This window comes from Pelobates fuscus, chromosome 4 (assembly GCF_036172605.1).
Source record: "Pelobates fuscus isolate aPelFus1 chromosome 4, aPelFus1.pri, whole genome shotgun sequence".
In the NCBI taxonomy this organism is placed as follows: domain Eukaryota; kingdom Metazoa; phylum Chordata; class Amphibia; order Anura; family Pelobatidae; genus Pelobates; species Pelobates fuscus.
In genome coordinates, this window is record NC_086320.1 from 149,523,873 (window position 1) to 149,544,481 (window position 20,609).

Consider the following 20,609-nt stretch of genomic DNA (forward strand, 5'->3'; position numbering starts at 1 on the left):
AGGTGAGTATAGAGAGCACATGTGCCCGCTCTGGCATGCTGTCAGAGCGGGCACATGTACTCTGACAGCCCGATCCGGTGCTCCCGGTCTGCCTCTAATGCAGAGGCAGACCGGAGCACCATTAACCCCACGATCGCCGCGATTGCGGCGATCTGGGGTTAATTTTACCGCGTGACGGACGAGGTCCGTCACCCGTCGTTAAGGGCATCCCCAGGATGACGGACCTCGTCCGTCACCCGTCGTGAAGGGGTTAAATATAGTCTCCTCCTTTACTGTGTTGATTCCCTTTATGTATTTAAATGTTTCTATCATATCCCCGCTGTCTCGTCTTTCCTCCAAGCTATACATGTTAAGATCCTTTAACTTTTCCTGGTAAGTTTTATCCTGCAATCCATGAACCAGTTTAGTAGCCCTTCTCTGAACTCTCTCTAAAGTATAAGAGACTTGCGTACAATACTCCAAGTGAGGTCTCACCAGTGTTCTGTACAATGGCATGAGCACTTCCCTCTTTCTACTGCTAATACCTCTCCCTATACAATCAAGCATTCTGCTAGCATTTCCTGCTGCTATATTACATTGTCTGCCTACCTTTATTAGAAAATGTTATAATAATCATATTACTGTTTAAGGGATAAACCCAGTGAGCTCAGTGTTTCTGTTGCACAATTTAACACTCAAATTATTTGGAAGTATGGGATTCATGGTAAAGTGAAAAATTATTAAAACATGCACCACATTAAATAATTAGAACAAAAAAATAACACTTTTATCGTGGTCCATCTAAAAATGAATATACAGGTACAGCACAGCACATTAGTGACACAAGCCACTGGGCAACCATCTCAAGCAGCTTAACCCCTTAAGGACACATGACATGTGTGACATGTCATGATCGCCTTTTATTCCAGAAGTTTGGTCCTTAAGGGGTTAATGGACTTTGTGCCCTGACATTTGCTCACTCATTAGCAAACATACTAGTTAGTCGCAATTACTACACATGTAGATGAAGTACACAGTTTAATTACACCTGGGCAATCTCTACTTGTAACAAAAACCTGAAAAGGTGGAATAAAAACAATGTGAGAGAATGGCCTCAATAAAAATGGTACATTTTGGCCTCAATAAACTTTTAAATAATTTTATTAAACAATTAAAATATCACAAATACATCATATATATATATTTAAAAAATCTATATTTTTTTTAAATCAAAATATTTAAACATTTTAAAAATATTCAGTCATTTTAAAAGCTTGTCCAAATATGAAATATACCAATATACCAAAAATATTAAATTGAGACCTATTCTAGCACTTTCCTTTAGAAACATTGATTTTATAGCAATATATGAAACAAAAAAAAAGCCAATATTTACAAAAGAGGGACAACAACACTATATTATAACTGACAGTAAGGTCAAAATAAAATCAAACTTTATATGAAAGAAAAATGTGTTTATTAAAGGGACATGATAGGCACAAAAGCCACTAATAATGGATTTATTTTTGACATATATCAGTTATAACTGGGGAAACCCCCAGATCAGTTAATTTTTAGATCCCAAAAACATTTTCATCACAGAAAATATAACATTTTGGAAAAAGCACCAAATTTCTCCACTGCAGCCAAAAACCTCATCCTTCTAGCTGTGCAAAGCTAACTTAGTGTATGCATGCGTAACATATTTTAGGACAGCATGTGTCTATCATTGTATTAATTTGTTTACCTGGCTGTAATATGGATCTTCTCATATGTAAACAGCCAAATTCAAGTTTTGGCTCTTGGCATTTTACTAAATATAGCTTTATCTAGACAAATCTTTGTGTTCACTGACAGTTCCTTTAACATCCGACAACTCAGTATATTAAGACAGTAGTATTACCACGTCAGGAAGGAAGAGAGCCTGAGCTAGTTAGAAAGATATCCTGACAGATACACTGACTGATCATGTTAGCATGTGATCTGACAGAAGGATAAACATAGAAGACACCTACTTCCACTTAATTTAATTGGCTTCACTGTTCGAGTGCCAGAGGGATGAGCTACACATTGTGAGGCTATGTGAAACTCATCCCGATGGCACTCAAAGTGTCAATGTGTTTTGAGAGTAATAATGTGTCCTTTAATGTATAAGCATATATCTCATTGCTGCTGTCTACAAATTGCATCATTTTAAAAGCTGAAATATGTGATCCAGTAAGTGATTTATGTAGCCATGGAAATATCTTTACTATGTGTCAGCAACACAGGAAAAAAAATCAAGCAGAGTAGCCCACAAAGCATAATAAGAACAAACTAAGTAGAGTGTTTAATATGGTACTATTGGGTACAATTTAGATAAAAACTAGCACGTCATACATTTAATAACTGTAATGGAGGAAATAAATTCACATATTTGTGCTGAAATGTGCGTCAAAACTTTGAAAAAAAAACTAAATCGAGTAGGCAAACCTTTTCCACACTCACAGATAGAACTGGCTTAAGCAATTCAATTAAAACAAAATCTACAACTGATATTTTTTTAGAATTTACAAAATATTAGTAATTATGTTACATTGAAAGATCAATGCTGACATAAACAGAAATAAAATAATGAATCCATCTTACATATTCACACGCTATTGTTTTTTTTTTCTTTAATATTTGAATGCCAGTGTGAGGTTTGATAACTCTGGATAGATAATTATTTAAGTAACAGGCCAAAAATTTTGAGCATGATGCCAAGAGCCTTGTTTTTTGTCAAATTGTTTAAAAACAGTTTGACAGAAAACTGGGAGATGGCACCCAAATCTTTCTTTACATCATAATTAATGCAATGATTATTTAGTCATGGTGCTTAGGGAGCCTATTTAAGAATGATCCTCTTTCCCAGAGCTTACTTGAGTAATAACTGCTTATACAAGTCATTAGATGGCAAAGTGTTATTTTCATACTGGACAGCAGAAGGCTAATGATCGATTATTTCTGAGCCTGAATTACTGTTAGGGGGAAAAATCTTACTGGTGTTCCCATTCTATCAATTGGGAAACTAGCATAAAATAACTGACTAATATGTTTACATGTCAATGGCCAATCATGAATGTCCCCACAGACCAAACACGGAGCAGCTTGTTACACTGTGGGGACTTCTGAAAATCTTAAGAGAATCCATTAGAAAGCCACAATTGTGTCATGAAAGGAGCCAGTTCTGTATATGTGGTGGTCTTTACCAGCTCAGCAGCAGGGACCACTGACTTATTTCAAAGCAAAATGGAGCTAAACAACCTTTATTGACTCTATGCCTTAGGGTCTGGAACTTTAGACAGGGATGCCAGGGAACACCTCTGCAACTTTGTCAGACTCATGGAGTGTGTTGTATATAGGCATAGGCAGGTCTTCAACCAGGATATGTTGTCCACTTGTAGAGACAATAATGCCACATTAAACTATGCCTGCACAAATGTGTTTAAGATGTCATCATGTGTATACAACAGCATTTGCCTCAAAATGAGACCAAAATGTATGGAGTCATCATATAAAAATATGTGACAACATGCCATCTTCAAAACAAAACTATTGGTACCTGTTTGCAAAGGAAGAATTTAGGAGTGGGAACAGTGGTATGCAAGGAAACTATCGTATGAATGGTTGAGGACACACATAAGGATGGTGCGACTGAGCGAGTGAGGGTAAAATGATACTGGAGAGGAGGGGCCGAAATTGGGTTTGGAAATAAAATCAGGGTAGGCCTTAGCAATAGTCCTTTAGAGAAGCATATCTCCAAACATTGGGAGGTATGAGAATGGGAAGGGTGGGCTTCTGAAAAAAACACATCCTTGAGGGGTGTCACCAGAGGCACGACTTGAGACTCACATCGCTGTAGACAACCATAATGGGGGCACTGAAAGGGCATGACGCCAGACTATCTGACAGCCTGTCTGACCAGCCCCCAACATATAGGACCATGCAAAGAGTGCTGTGCAATGTTAAACACCTGGTAACAAAATCAGGACAGCCGGACAATGTAATAGTCCCACAGAAATTGGAAACGCCCGGAGACCTGTGGTACCTGAGCATTTTAAGAATAGTTGTGGCTCTGCAACATTGCTAATGATAATTAAATTTTGTGTCTTATATTAAATGATGGTCAATCCATCTATATTTACTATATATTAACAATTTTCTTCTTTGTTTTTAATAGTTATAAGGATATCATTTTTTCCTTAGGTCTGGAAGTAGGTTGTATGGACAAGTGTTAGTGGAATGTCTTTGCCCAGTTGCCCTTTCTGTTAGGCTAGGCTGATAGCTGAACCCATGTTCGATACACTTATATTTGTCTACTGCATGGTTTAGTAGTTTAAGACAGCACATGTTCAATAAAACTACCTAGCATTCTAGCAATGTCACTTCTACCAATAAACATGGGTAATGCACTTACTTACTTGCACCATTATCTTTCTTCCATTATATTTTTCAGACAACCCATTGATATACATATGTATTGATATACTGCTTGTTTTACTCCACCCCATTTTTTAGTGTTTGTTAAAGTGTTTTGGTGTGGGTTAAGGGGACACCACACGGGAGTGTTTTAGAGCACATTGACCATAACCACTGTTTATAATTTTAATTAATGCACACAGGCAGAATACATAGATAGGCTATTTGAGTTACTCTCCAGACTTTTGATGTTTCATAAATCATTTTAAAAGTTTATCCAAAATAAAAAAAATTAAAAATTGTCACCCTTATTGTTTTTTTAAATGTCATTTATAATGCAGCATAGTGACAATCTAAGTGTCAGAAATGTTCTGTTCTCAGAAAAGGTGTGTAGAATATTTGCCTCAAGTCTGTGGTCTGATCATTCTGGGTATACAACAGCTGGCAGGGCACAGGATGGGCACCTTCTGTTCAGAAATCAGAATCTGTGTAAAATGCAGGAATACTAATGAATGAAAAGCAGCCTGTGCATGCAGTAATAAATACATCATTGTCCCATTACCTGTTCTATTATAAGCTCTGGACTTGATTCCAGAATTTAGAATAATAAACTAATAATGCACTTATTCAAAATGTCATTATCTCTCAATAAAGTGCAGTGTACATTGTATGCAACTATATAATTATAAATGCAATGTTGTGCATTAATAACGGCAAAATCTAATTTGCATGGCATTACTTAGAATCCGCAAGCAAGTTTTAATCACACTCTGATGTGAGGGAAATAGATTGGGGAGAATGCAGGTTACATTAATTTGTAATCCATTTGGTGAAACAAATGATACTTTGAAAATTACCCCTTAGACAGATAATTGGGAAGTGTGTCAATAAAACGATGGTTTGACTCATTTCATATATATATATATATATATATATATATATACACACACACACACACACATATATTGCTTTACGTGTTTTATTTTGAGAAATCAACACTCATAATGCACATGAATATAAAAAAGGAGGAGTAATCTGCCCCTTGGAATTGTGTTTATTAGGGAAGTTTTGTTGTTTTCTTTTGCTAAGATTTCACCCTTAACAAATGATCCCCCTTTCCTAATTTAAATACTGCAGGTTAAGACAAGGTCCATTTTCCTTTTACATATATGTTAAGATGATTAGTGATTTTGGGGTGCTGTCTCTGTTGTGCAGGATATTTGCATGTGGTATGTTGAATGGTGGTTGCTCAAATGGGAGCAGCCTAACTGATACAATTATTTTATTTTCCTTTGCAACGACACCAGTAAGCTAAAAGCCACAAGGAATTCCCTATGGATGTGCTATTAACTTTCTTTTCTTTAGGATCTTCCCTTTTGAATACTGATACACAGAGTACTCCATTATTTTGTTATTCTACTAGTGAGACATCAAATGCCATAGTTAAATGTGTGTGTGTGGTTTGTGTGTGCGTGTGTGTGCGTGCGTGTGTGTGTGTGTGTTTAATGCCTGCTATAGGGAATTCACTGAGGAGTCCTCCTTAAAGATAGATTTTCCAGGAAACATGTTTGTTGGCAGTCCAGTATCACAATGTATTAGATAATTGTTTTCATTGAATAAAACACTCTAAACCAGGGGTTTCCAATTATTTTTTTCCATGGAACCTTTGACATAGTGTATCAACTTTATAGAGGAAATTGACTCCATCTTGAATGACATGCTTTTGAGGAAAGTGTTGATTCTTTGCAAATCTAGTATAAGTCTCAACTTTCCTTGGGGCTTTGAAACAAGAAATATATGAGTAGAATCCTCTGTATCTCTCTTGATGAGGAACTTCTGTGATGACTCCTTGTGTTGTATATTGCTGTAAACACCTCTTCATTGCCTTCAGTTTTATTCCAGATGACACTGTTGATTGATGGAATTGATATTTCTTGGGAATTCTTTGAACTCTATTCTGTAACCGTCTCTGATGATACTCAGGACCCAATTGACCTTGATGAACTCCGCCCAGACTGGAAAGAACAGTTATAGACGTCCTCCTACCATTCCGGTCTGGGTGATCCAATCTTCATAAAGTTTTAGTAGTTTGTCTGAATCCTATTCCTCTGGATCCTCTAATGGAGAAGGAGGTGGGTTGTTGAAACCTCAATTGTGAGGGTCTAGAGTACTCCCTTCCAGGCTTATATGACTTGCTGTGACGATATGCCCTCTCTTTGATTTGCTTATCTCTCCATGACATGTTAAATGGCTTTTTGTTTAGGGAGAAAATCCTTTTCACCATCAGGGGCCTTTTGTATAGCATCGTCTAAAATGTTCACAAACAGTCTGTCCCCTTGAAAGGGTAAGGCAGAAAGGTTGGCTTTGAAGGCATAGTCCGCCCCCCAAGAGTGGAGCCAGAGCGCTCTTCTAGAGGCCACTGATAAGGCAAGGCTTTTGGACAAAGATTTTTTAATATCCAGGGCTGATTCAGACATAAAGTCTGTTGCCAGCCTAACCTCTTTTAGAGAATTTATAAGATGATCTATGCTCACTCTGCTGGCTATATTTTCTTCTAAGTTGTCAAGCCAAACTTTCACTCTTCTAGCTACTGATGTGAGTGCTGCTGCTGGATGTAGTCCAAATCCAATGGCAAGATAGAGTTTAACTAGGTTAGAAACCATCCTTTTCTCCATGGACTCTTTTAAATAAGCCATACTGTCTATAGGGAGCATAGTTTTCTTTGCCAGCGGAATAATTGCAGCATCAATTTTAGGAATTGTTTGCCAGTGTTTAGCTTCTTCAGGGGCGAATGGATACATTCTTGACACTTTGGTCTGAAGAGAGAGTCTTTTTTCAGGTTTTGCCCATTTTGAATAAATTCATTATCTAATGGTAGAGTTAAGTGGGAATGTAGGCCTGGAAGATCTTAAGCCTTCAAAGAAAACATATGAAGCAGCAGTTTTGGATCTTTCCTCTTGAATTTTCAAAGTGCTTCTCCCTAAATCTATTAACCTGTTCACTTTCCTGGTTGAATTATTCCAGGCTTCATAGTATTCATCCTCTTCTGAATCCAGTTCAGGTTGTTTCATACTGGATATTGAAGAGACAGAAGCTTCTCTGTACCTTTTGGTTGCCCCTTTGGATACTGATTGAAAACATTCAGCAATGGCATCAGTAATACATATTTTTTTAAATCTGTTTGAGGTGAGCTTCTATGTGATTGTCTCTCAGTCACATCTTCCATACACTGAAAACACAAGTTCTTTCCCTCTGGGGCCTTAGAACCACAGCCCATGTAGCGATTAGTTTTTTGTTTCTTTTTCATTGGAGAGGATTCATGGGAGTTTCTAGGGCTGAAATGACAGGGCCATATGTTAGAACTTTTAGGCGGTCAATGCACCCCCCTGAAACTGGACTCACCTTTTTCTTCTAGATTTGCTCCTAAGGGAGGTGGGAGAATAAGCCATCTTTTAAAAACAAAAACAAAAATAGTTCATATAATTTCCATTAGAAATCATATACAAGGAACTAATTTATATGAGGTAATAATCTACAAATATAGAAAGAAGAGAAAAAATAAAAATGTTAAGACTGAGAAGAAGGTAGAGGAATTTGAACTTTTGAAATTTTCCAGGTAAAACTACTATGCTGCAATATGTTTTTCTACCACTAGATATGGTGCATGCTCATTAGGGTTTTAGCGCGACCGTCGTACCGCGCATGCGCAAAATTGCCAAAACCTAAATAAGGTAATTTGAAGTTGTGGCCCCCTATCTTGGATCCTGGGGACCTGAAATCAGAGCACAGCCAGCCAGTAGGGGCACCTAACTCGCCAAAAATGTGAACAAGAAGGCTCCAACCAAAGGTAAGTTGATGGCCTCCCACACTCCTTAGGAAAGAAAAGGGGGAGAGAAGGCTATTTTTGCCCTGCTGCATAAACTGGTATTTTATTAGACATTATTCCCACGGCGGAGTCTCTTGTGCTAACAAGGAACTCAAACCAGTTAGTGCTGCCAACAAAGCCTGTTCAGTGGCAAAACTACCGTTGTCGCAGGGGTCGCAGCTGCAACCGGGCCCGTCACTTCAGGAGGCCAGGCCGCCCTTGTCCTGCCAGCTGAGCAATGCGGCCCCGGCCCGTGCAGTGTAACCATCGGGGCTGCATTGAAGGGGCCCATGCTGTTAGGGCCACCCGATGCTATGTAATTCCAGGGGGCCCGGTCAGCGCTTTAACAGCATGACAAGGCCCCCTCTGATGATGTCAGAGGCTGGGAGGAAGTGACTGCCCCAGTCACTTCCTCCCAGCAACCACTGGGAGCTGTGCTGGAGGAAGGAGAGGGAGTCAGAGTAGGAGCTCTGACTCCCATCAGCCTGAGCCACCACTGGACCCCAAGGAAAGGTATGTGTGTCTGTATGTGAGTGTATGTCTGTATGTGTGTGTGTTTATGTCTGTCTTTATGTCTTGCTGTGTATATGTCTGTCTGTTTGTCTGTGTGTGTGTGTGTGTGTGTGTGTGAGTGTGTGTATGTCTATCTGTATGTCTGTCTGTGAGTGTGTGTGTATGTCTGTCTGTATGTGTGTGCATGTCTGTTTGTCTGTGTGTGTGTGTGTGTGTGTGTATGTCTGCCTGTGTGTTTGTATGAGTGTGAGTATGTCTATATGTGTGTGTGTCTGTATGAGAGTGTGTGTATGCCTGCATGTCTGTGTATGTCTGTCTGTATGTCTGTGTGTGTCTGTATGTGTGTGTATGTCTGTCTGTGTGTGTGCGTGTGTGTCTGTCTGTGTCTGTATGTATGTGTCTCTGTGTGTGTTTGTATGTATGTATGTGTTTGCTTGTATGTATGTGTGTGTGTGTGTCTACATGTGTATCTGTTTGCATGTGTGGGGGTAGGGGGAAGATAGACATATGGTAGGAGGGTGGCAGGGTGGGTTGACATATGGGGGGAGGGGAGAGCAGGGCAATTTTCACACAAGGCCCCTGTATTTTCTAGTTATGAACTCCCCCTGGTAGAACTACGTTTAACATGGTAATGAGCCCAGAAAATAAAATTATTTTATGTGGGATCCACAAAAAATCCCTGCCTGTCAGCTAGGACAGGAAAAATAGACTGGGGAGTTTGGGGGATGGGGTGGAGCTTACATTGACTATTCTTAAAGGAACACTAAAGTCACCTAAATTACTTTAGCTAAATAAAGCAGTTTTAGTGTATAGATCATTCCCCTGCCATTTCACTGCTCAATTCACTGTCATTTATGAGTTAAATCACTTTGTTTCTGTTTATGCAGCCCTAGCCACACCTCCCCTGGCTATGATTAACAGAGCCTGCATGAAAAAAAACTGGTTTCACTTTCAAACAGATGTAATTTACCTTAAATAATTGTATCTCAATCTCTAAATTGAACTTTAATCACATACAGGAGGCTCTTGCAGGGTCTAGCAAGCTATTAACATAGCAGGGGATAAGAACATTTTAATTAAACAGAGCTTGCAATAAAGAAAGCCTAAATAGGGCTCTCTTTACAGGAAGTGTTTATGGAAGGCTGTGCAAGTCACATGCAGGGAGGTGTGACTCCGTTTCATAAACAAAGGGATTTAACTCCTAAATGGCAGAGGATTGAGCAGTGAGGCTGCAGGGGCATGTTCTATACACCAAAACTGCTTCATTAAGCTAAAGTTGTTCAGGTGACTATAGTGTCCCTTTAATTGTTTGATTAATTATTCCTGTCCTGACAGCTGGGGAGGAGTTAACCCATAAGTGATGCTGCCATGTTTGGCCAGGAAAAGTACTTTATATGTATTTGCATACATAGATTCTTATGGTATATATGGTGGAGCTGCAATTTGCATATATTTTATTAGATCTGTTTAATTAATATCTTTTGTTTCTCATATATATTTGTTTAAAATAAGAACTTTAAATAACAATAAAATAAGCACTTTATATGTATCTTTATATGTTCATGATATATAAGATAAAATGGATACTAATATATGATTTAATGCATTTGTCTAATTTATATTTTTGCTTTGTAGTTCATTTATGAACCTTGTTACATGTTGTTTTAGCAACATATTTCTAAGCTTAATTTTAACAGTAACTTGATGCCATTTACATTTCAATATTTGCCTAAAACTATTGTACAAATGTAAAGATCAGAATTTCTGTAAAGGTTCTAGAAATTAAATGATAAGCAATGCTGGTGTGTCACAAAAGTGGTGTATGCGACCTGATATTACGTCTGCATAGACCTGGAATAGTTTGGGTATAAAAGGAGGAGAACTACACTTTGGATTTAGCACAACAAGACTATCTAATTGAATTTGATTTATATGTACTGATACTGCAGGACACTAGCAGTGAGATCTATTTCAGCAGTCCCTATCACTACTGTTGGAACATACTCCTTGGTGATCACCAGACTTCAACCATGGACTTATTATAGTATAGTTCCATCCAGTCCATTACAAACCCAAAGTACATGGAGACACTTCATGCAAAACATACAACGAGTCTGATTTATAAAATGTCCGATCTTTATTAAACAGATCAAAGGTTTTATAATAACACACAATAAAGGGGAGTCTAGGGGGAGTATCATTAAGTTCCAATCAAATATTGACAACTATTAGCTAATAACATGGATGTTGCATGCAAGCAACATGGTGAAAGCATATAACGAATTATAACTCTAACAATAATCTAGGGGGTGTAATAGGTGGGGTCTTGTTAGAATAGAAGGATGGAGGGATAGGGTCTTCTTAGAAGAGGGAGGAGCAAATATGGTCATGTGCAATACTATGTATGTGACGTGGACATCCTTGCAATGTACAAGGCTGTTTGTGTTATGATTTAGCTAAACAGAAATAAACACTTTCAACTATATTTAGAGGCATTTGTACCCTGCCAGTATCTTGATATATTTATTTTATTATTTCACAATAAATATTTTACTCTATCCAAGTTTCCTATTCTCCATTTCTCCTGCATGGAGGTTACATTGATTCCTGGATAGACACTCTTGGATGTATCATATAGAGTATGATACAGCTCTACTAAATGTGAGTGCTGTTGCAATAGTGTGTTTTAACATTGTTTTACAGATTACACCATGTATTCTTTATACTTTTGTTTTAGAGGTTTACTGTAATCTCAAGATCTTTTTAACAGTATTGGGTAAATTGCATATATATCATCCTGTTGATGTTATTTATCAATTGCAAGAAAAATAAGGTGCGCTATGACTTTAAATAACTTAATAGTGTACAATACAATAATAATTCTTAATATTATTGTTGAAAGTGCATGTGCAATGTGCAACACGTGAAGAAAAATGGGGTAGCAAATCCACACTCACAATTTTAACGCCACTGGCGTGGATCACCCCTCAGGGCTATGCAAATATGTAAAACAAACACAAAAAGACAGAGATCATAGGGTAATATGTCTTTAAAACTCAAAGTATATGTAAGGGGAAATATTCACACTTACAAAAGTAGAGCAGTAAAAGTCTGCTCTAACTATGATGGCAGAAGTCCTCTTATCTCAGGACTCAGAGACCTTTAGTATTCAGGACAGCAGACAAATCCTTCTGAAGCACTTTATTTGAAAAGAATTTTAAAAAATAATTCACACAAAGTGATAAAATGTATAAAAATAGCTTCTAAGTCACCAGTCCAAATGATTCTCCTCGTCCAGCGGTCACGATATGTGCTGTTTGTATCCGCCGGTTGATAGGTATTACCACCTCGAGTCAATACTTCCGGGTTTCGGAGCGATCACGTGGTGACGTCGTGCGTGATGACGCGTTTCGCCAGATTGGCTTCCTCAGATCACATGTTGGATCCTGCTGTCCTGTTGGTTTTATGACGATCTTTCTGGGCGTGGATTTCTTAAGAGGAAAGTCTATTGGTTCTGGGTCACCTGATGACTCCATAATTAAAACGTCCAGTCTCTATTGTTTTGGGCATATCGCCTAAACGGCACTTTTAGGTTAAAAAATGAAGAAATATAAAAGCTAGTAATACTAGCACTTTCACACTTGCCTATATAGGAAATTTAAAACATTTTAATATGCAAGAATATTATAAACACAAGCTAAATACAAGTAAATGTAAAATAACTCCATATATTGTTATTTTATATATAATACCATTAAATAGAAAATGTCATACCAGATGTAGTAGCAGCTATATTGTAATGTCCCACATCCTACTAATAGAGTAAAATAGATTAAAAACATTGTAGACAGAAGAAGTACAGGTAATTGTAAAGTTCAGAAACATCATAAAAAATCTTTTATAAAAAATTAATCCTTTATAAAAAATTAAAAAGATCAAATTCAATGTTAAGACCCATTGGTTCCAGGGTTCCCAATTTATGGACCCATTTCATTTCCTCTCTACCTATGTGCTGTATATGGTCACCTCCTCGCCAGGATTTTTTAACTTCTTGTATCCCTACAAAGGTTAGTCCGCTCGGATCTTTATTGTGATATTTTTTGAAATGTGCGGATACACTATGTAGCTCAAATCCCTTGCGTATGTTGTTAACATGTTCGTAAATCCTTTTGTGTAGCAGACGGATCGTTCTCCCTACATACTGCAATCCGCAGGGGCAAATCAGCAAATATATAATATTTTTGCTAAAACAAGTGATAAAATCCCTAACATTAAACTCGTATTTAGAATGTTTGCTTTTAAATTTGTTAATTCCTTTAAGGGTCCTATTTGCACTACATTTACAGCCCACACATGTCCCGCATGAATAAAAACCTTTCTTATTATTACTTAAAAAAGTTTCTGGCACTTCTCTTTTGGGGTGATTGAACGTGAGTATTTGTTTTAAATTAGTAGCCCCTCTAAAAGTGATAAACGGTTTTTGTGGAATAATATTATTTAGTTCTTTATCCTTTCTTAGTAGATGCCAGTGTTTGTTTACAATGCATTTGAGTTTTTGTGAGTCTTTGTTGAAATCTAAAACTAGAGGTTGAAGAGTATTGTCTCCACTCTTTTTATTACTATTTTTATGAATTAAAACATCCTGATCTAATTTATTGACCTCCTCATAGGCTTTGAGTAATAATTCATTTGGGTATTCTTTTTGGGAAAATTTCTTTATTACAGTTTTCGCTTGTTCTTCAAAAATATTTTTATCTGTGCAGTTTCTTCGTATCCGTTGCAATTGCCCTTTGGGAATATTATTAAGCCACGGGGTGTAGTGTCCACTGTTATACAGTACGTAGCTATTTGCATCTACTTTTTTAAAAAAAATCTTTGTTTTTAAAACCCCTTCCTCAACATAAATCTCCAGGTCTAAAAAGTTGATGTTCCGTGTACTAAAATTACTAGTTAGTTGTATGCCCCAGGAATTCTGATTAATTTCTTCTAAAAAAGTTTCCAAATCATTTTGGGAACCTCTCCATATAAAAAACAGGTCGTCAATATATCTCTTATAGGAGACCAGGTTCGTCCCCCACGATCCATGAGAGTAGATGGCTTCTTCTTCCCACCCTTCTTCTTGCAATTGTATAGTGGTGTTTTTCTGAGCTATTTTACACTTTAAGGTGCAGCTTTTTTAAGATTGTTTCACTTGGAATAAATAAATATTTGTATTCACTATCACTAAATATATAGCGCCTACTATTTGCCTGTAGATATTTCTTTTATACGATGTTATTTATCACACTGAGTACAAATTGTAAACACTGATGTAAGTTTATCACATTTTATTTGGATTGTATTTTGAAGTGTAAGGGTAGCACTTGGTTAGGTGCCGAGCATTTGTTTTACATTTTTTTTATTTTATTTCTGGTTCATTTTAAAAATATAAATATACTGACTAATTTGAAATCAAATGTGCTTTTACCTAATAGAGTAGTGATGGAATTTAAATTATGATCAATGGCTAAAAGAAATATTGATACATTAATGATTGCTCCCATTCTTAAATACAGGCTTAAAGCGGCACTGTCATGCCGTACTTACCTTTCCCTAATCGCTTCCTCTTCTCTCCCTCTCTCAGGATCTGTTCTCCATTTCTTCCTATCTGATCTAGTTTTCTTTAAAACATAAGACAAAGTAGAGACTACTTTGTCTTATGTATTATTCCTATGCTTGACCCGGTCTGATCCACTTCCTGTGGGTCAGAGAAATTTTCCCACAATACTCACCCTTTCCTTCACGATCTCGCGATGCCCGCACGTCCTAACAGAATGAGAACAGTTTCATCATTCATGTTAGGATGACATTCGGTACTTTTAGGTCAGTTCGAAATTTCATTCGAACTAATACAATTCCGATCTGATCAGTACTGCTAACCCCCCCCAATAAATGGCCCCAACTAGCGGTGGGACAAAGTGTCCCTCCCGAGCTCCCACTCGCGGGGGACATAGGGCCCTCCTTGGCCCCTACCAATGAGCACTAGGTGGGGGCCCTAAAAGACAATGGGGGGACCTATTGTCCTCCCCCCTGGCCCACACCCATGGCGGCGGGTGGGGGCCCTAAAAGACAAAGGGGGGGACCTATTGTCCTCACCCATGAGCGGCGGGTGGGGGCTCTAAAAGACAATGGGGGAACCTGTTGTGTGTCCCCCCGGCCCCCACCCATGAGCGGCAGGTGGGGGCCCTAAATGAAAATAGGAGGGGGACCTATTGTCCTTCCCGCCTGCCCCCACCCATGAGCGGCTGGTGGGGACCCTAAAAAACAAGCCCTCAAGCCCCTAGTCACCCTCCCACCCAAAGAAATGGAATAAAGCCCTACCTACCCCCCTCACCCTAAAAATAGTGAGAGGGGAGACAATAAAACTAAATACCTGTAAATAAATTTAAAAAAGAATACTTACCATTTGATGTCTTCTTTTTTCTAAAACCTTCTTTTTTCAGTCCCAAAAAAGGCCAAATAAAAATCCATAATACCCGTTGAATTTATAAAATAAAAACATATAAAAAAAACCAAAAACATTGTCATTTAGGGCCCCCACCTGCCACTCGTGGGTGTCTGTTTAGTTGTTGCATAGCCCCCACTTGGGGGCCGGAGTAGGGTCTCCGGGGGGATACTATGTCCCCCCTGCTAGTTAATAGATACCCCACCATGGGGCCATTGGCTGGAGGGGGACAGCCACAGGCTGTTTAAAAGACATACCCATACTCACGGCATAGCGAGTAGGGGCATTCAGGGTATTTAAATCTCCCTTATGCTAATATGGGGGTCATATTGACCCCCATAGAGTGAGGGAGGACATGCTCCCTGCCCGGCCATTTCTATTTTTACATATTACAAGAAGGGAGTTGTGAGCCAGTAGCTCCCTCCTTGTAAGAAACAGAACAAACGAACACCGATATTCGGTGTTTTGTTGTTCGCCTGAAATTTCTATTAATTTCTTAGTTTTTCTGACAAATGAATGGACAAAATTGCCCAAGTGTTTAACTGAGCCTGCGTGGGAATTTCACAGTGCTATCTAGTATGGGCAGATGACGTGTCCCATAGGAACTTCATTTGCCCACACAAAGATGGCGGCGCCCAGGACCTATGTCTGGGCTCAAAATAAAGTAATAAAAACTGTAATATTAGGAGCCTAGGGGCATTTGGGGACGACTAGGGGGACCATTAGATGTAGTGGAGTCGGGTGGGGGGGTAAAAAAAACTGGATGCGGACATGAAAGTGCCACTTTAATGAGATAGTAACATAAAAAAAGGCATGACTTTCATACATTCACATTAATTTACTAGAGCCTGATGCTGTTCAAATTGGAATTGGGAAAAGTTACATAAAAAATGCCATTTAGTAAATGATCTGCACTCTATTATAAATATATAAATAATTAAATAAAGTGATTTGATCCAATTAAAACCAAGCAGGGGCCTGACAAACTCTTCTGCCCCTTCCTCCATCAGTGGGCTGTCAGATGTATGGGAAAATTGCATAAAAGGATCCGGAGAAGTCCCGACTTTTAAATCAAAATACACAGCAGGGCTCATCCTGTCATCCTGCTACATATGCATGGAGAGAAGGCATGCACCATATTCAGCCAGACATGCCCATGTTTAAATAGGACTCTGATGCCCTCTGGATGTTAACAGGATAAAAGGCTGCATAGCCTGGAAGAGTTATAAGGGCCAGGTGATAGCCAGTATCTTGGCCCTGAAAATGTAACAGGGGCCAAGGCATATCAAACTCCTGTCTCTGAAAGGGTTAATTAGGGCAATGCAATTCCCAGTTTGCTATCATCTGCACTGAAAGGATTAATTGTACTGCATGGTTTAATTACATGCTGGCATCTTACTTATCCCAGCATGCATTTTATGTCTGGTTTTACGGATTGTCACTGTTTGCAGCTATAATTCTATAATTCCTCCTGCTCACAGACATGCACCATCACGCTGGTAGAAAGTTCACTGCTAGTGCATGAGTACCAGGTACGACATAGCAGTGCTCTGCCTGTATACTCCTTTTTAACCCTAGCAGTCTACTATTTATCTGCTTACCAGAAACGCATTCCCTCTCTGTGTCCCTGGTTGTTAATGTTAGAGATGAATAAAGTTATTTCATGCTCACACTATTCTGAGTTTTTTTTTTTTCCTGTAGTTCATCCTGCTTGATTTATTACTTGAATAAAGCCAGCTGTATCTGACCTTGGTTTAATAAGATTATAAAATGATTTAATATTGTAAGAAAAACTTTCCGAACTAAATATCTACAGAAGTGATCCTTAAATATATAGGAATTTCTGGAGATAGATCATTTAGAAGGTTTTTCTAATAGTACTTAATCATTTGGAAAACGTATTAAATCGAGAACTATATTAGATCAATGTTCTATTTGTGAATGTAGGAACATTTGAATATTTGAGTGTAGGGTTGGCCTTTAAACACAGTTGTTTGATTTTTCTGCATGAAGTTCTGGCTGAGGCTGATGGGACATTGTGGCTGGCTGGCTCCCTGCTCTCTGTGCCTCTCCATAAGGGGCTCTAAAAGGTGGAACTTAGTGACTATGCTCACTTCCTCTCAGCACCATGGTCTAGAAGGGCATGTACTGTGGCTGCTATGGGTGGGTGGGAGGGCAGAGGGACCTCTCTCTTCTGCTCTCACTGTCTCTCAGTTCCTCCACACTGAGTAGGTTTTTCTTCAAATCTATACATTTACTAGAAAAACAGCTAGAACACAGTACCGATGACATTTCAAGCTCTTTTAACAGAATTTAAGTAGTTTTGGCCTTGACATGTTCCCTTTAATCTTGACAGTACTAGACGTGAGCATGTTTTTTTTATTTTTTTTTGCCATCTTAGGCCCAGCTGCTCTAACTGCAGAGACAGGGACACTCCACTCACCAGATATATCACTACCTTTTAGTGGGATGCTGGGTACAATTTAGAGTTATTCACTAGCATCCACTTTATGGGGAACGAAGCCTGAATGACAATATTAAGGCCTAAATAGCTTATTTGGAAAAATTACAAATATGCAAAATGGTGGAGGAGTAAAGATAAATAAAAACAAAAAAACCTTCTATTCAAATCCCTTAAAAAGAGCACTTTCTATTCCTGCTTATGCACCTATTTTTAATATCACTTCAGAGTTCATTATCCCACAAAATGAGTGGTTTACACAAAGTCTATATTTCTGGGCATTATTTTATATTAAGAGTTATTTCTAGAGGGGTGGCACTGGTGTTTCTTTTCTTTTATATGATTTGGAAATATTCTCCAACTCCGCTATAATCTAAACTTGTCATTTTTAGCTTCAGTTTTGCCTTTTTGAGTAGTCTATAACCTTGTTAGTGTTCTGTAGAATCTTTGTGCGCTTTATTCACTACATTGGTAATTTTGGAGAATTAATAAGGGGATTGCAAGTTGGAGAATTATGCCATTTTAGTTCTCGTAGTGAACCATGCTAAAATCATTAGGTCCAATGCAGGGCCTGCTCTACAGCCTCTAGTTATTATAACAGAAAAACGTAAACCTTTTTATTCTCATCTTTTGCAGGCTGAAGACTCACTCCCAAGACCAACATCATCAAGACTTCTGGAAAAAGTATCGACTCCCAACAAAACAGAGAAAAATGAATTTGTTACAGTAGCTTAGAAACATGCAAGAAATACAATCTATTGAACAATGCTACCTTGATACTTGAATCTGCACATTTTTTTTATTAAGTCATTGTATACAAGCTAAGATTTTAAGATGCTGTTAGTTTTAAATTAGTGTGTTTATATATATACACACACACACACACACATATTTGTATATGCATATTTACACGCAGAAATGTTCTCTTCTATTACACCTTTGCATATACTAATGGAACAGTGCACTGTTTCTAAAAAAAAACTAAATGGAAAAAAAAAGGATTATTTTGTAACTTTTATGAAGAGTTTTATTTTACAGGGCAGTTGTGTTACTCTATTGAGGTATTTATTAGGGGCTTTTATATTGCCAGATATTTTTAGGAAACATATTTTGCCAAGCCATATCATTGATTAAAAAAATGGAAACATTGCACTATTCCATATAAAAACCTTTCTATTATTTTAATGTTTTCAGAAGCACGTGCGGCATCTTCGTATTTGTTGTTTTAGATCCCACTTTAATTTCAGTTATATATGTCCAGATACAGATTCATATTGTAGAACTGCACTGATGGAAACTCCAACAGATGGAATGTGTAATTATTAATACCAGACGTTGGCTTTTTGTGAGTCCTCCGAGCGGTTTACCCATAGATAGACCATTCAATAGAATAGAAAACTCTGTATATTTGACCACTCTCACAACTCAGGTAATGCTACAACATGCACATTCCTAGCAGTTAACTTGGCAGGAGATCTAGAAATGATGGATCTTGACAATATTCATGTTAGGTTTATAGGAGAGTTGCTATGACGCTCATAGATTAGTAAATACCTTACACTGATTATTACCATGTCTCAATAATTTTTCCAGTAGTTAGTCTGCACAGTATGGTGCAGTACTTGTAGTAACAGGCTTATAGACACATTTGCAATACTATTCTGGTTTGTATATTGAGTACCTGTAGTAATAGAGTTATAGACACATTTACAATACTCTTATTCTGATTTTTATATTGTAAGACTAGGGCAGATGGAATCACCGGGGACATTAGTTGGGAACTTACTAAGTTTGGCATAATTTATGTCCAACTTGGCTCTGAGAAATAGTGTAGAATGCCATGTTCTACTGAAATATAGCTCCTGGTATGGGGTGTCAAACTAGAGAGCTATTTTTGTATATTTGGCACAGGTCCTATAATGTTAATTGTTAAAACAATATGTCTATAGATTACAGGCTAATACTGTACATAACCTAACACCACATCTGGGACTTATTTAGTACACAAGTACATTTAGTTTGACTTCATTTTAACAATAACCAGTTGCTTTAGAATTATATTATCAGCTACATATGAGGATACTGGCAGTGATGTCATACCAATTATATAGTGGTGATAATAGCATTCTATGTCCTGTCCAACATGTTGTTTACGGTAGTCACCAAAGTGAATGCTCTAACATTTATATAGCCTGGCGTCCTTGTAAAATGTGTTATGTAATACTCATTAAATAGGAATCGTTTCCGCACCGACTTAGGAAGACGAATGTCAGAGAGGACTTAAAAAATAGAAATGAATGTTAAATGATTCTATCAAAGGAGTCCAGAATTACATTGTAACTTTCCCTCAATAATCTGTCCTTTTACTGAAAGTTAAATATTGCAGCAATGATGATAAAATGCAGAGAATGTACTAGTGGAGATTACTCTGTACTCTCAACATGAATACAAAAGAGACAATTTGTATCCATCTGGGCAGATTTAATCTGACCTATTTTGTTAATGGCTCCGAATGCAAGTGATATGAATATTTTTATTGTTCCTTATATTGTTGCTATGGGCAGAGATGCAAATATGTTTTCTCTTCCTAGTTATGATATTTAAGTTGCCCTGTCAGTCCAGTAATGTAGATGCATATTATCGAAGTGCTACAGTATCTTTTAATACCTTTTTATAGGACTAACAAACAATTGTAGTGACAAGCTTTTGGGAGTTCATCTTTTTATCAAGTATAAAGCAAACAAACCCAAAAAAATAATAAAGTTTTCTTTAGATAGATGTAGGAACCCCCGAAAGCTCGTCACTCCAAATTTCTGTTAGTCCAATAAAAAATGGTATTAAAAGATAATGCAATACTTTTTTTAGGC

General features: G+C 37.8%; 1 protein-coding gene across 3 annotated transcripts in view; it reads left to right on the forward strand.

Annotated features, from left to right (window-relative positions):
- DCDC2 (doublecortin domain containing 2) overlaps positions 1-20,270 on the forward strand; it is a 226,629-nt gene extending 206,359 nt beyond the window's left edge. For 2 of the 3 annotated variants that reach the window (XM_063451678.1, XM_063451679.1), the window contains one exon: positions 18,379-20,270. In XM_063451678.1, the coding sequence (XP_063307748.1) occupies positions 18,379-18,477 (99 nt within the window). In that variant the 3' untranslated portion in view covers positions 18,478-20,270. The remainder of the gene's footprint in view (positions 1-18,378) is intronic. The other variant, XM_063451677.1, reaches the window with a different exon arrangement.
- Positions 20,271-20,609: the final 339 nt, after the last annotated feature.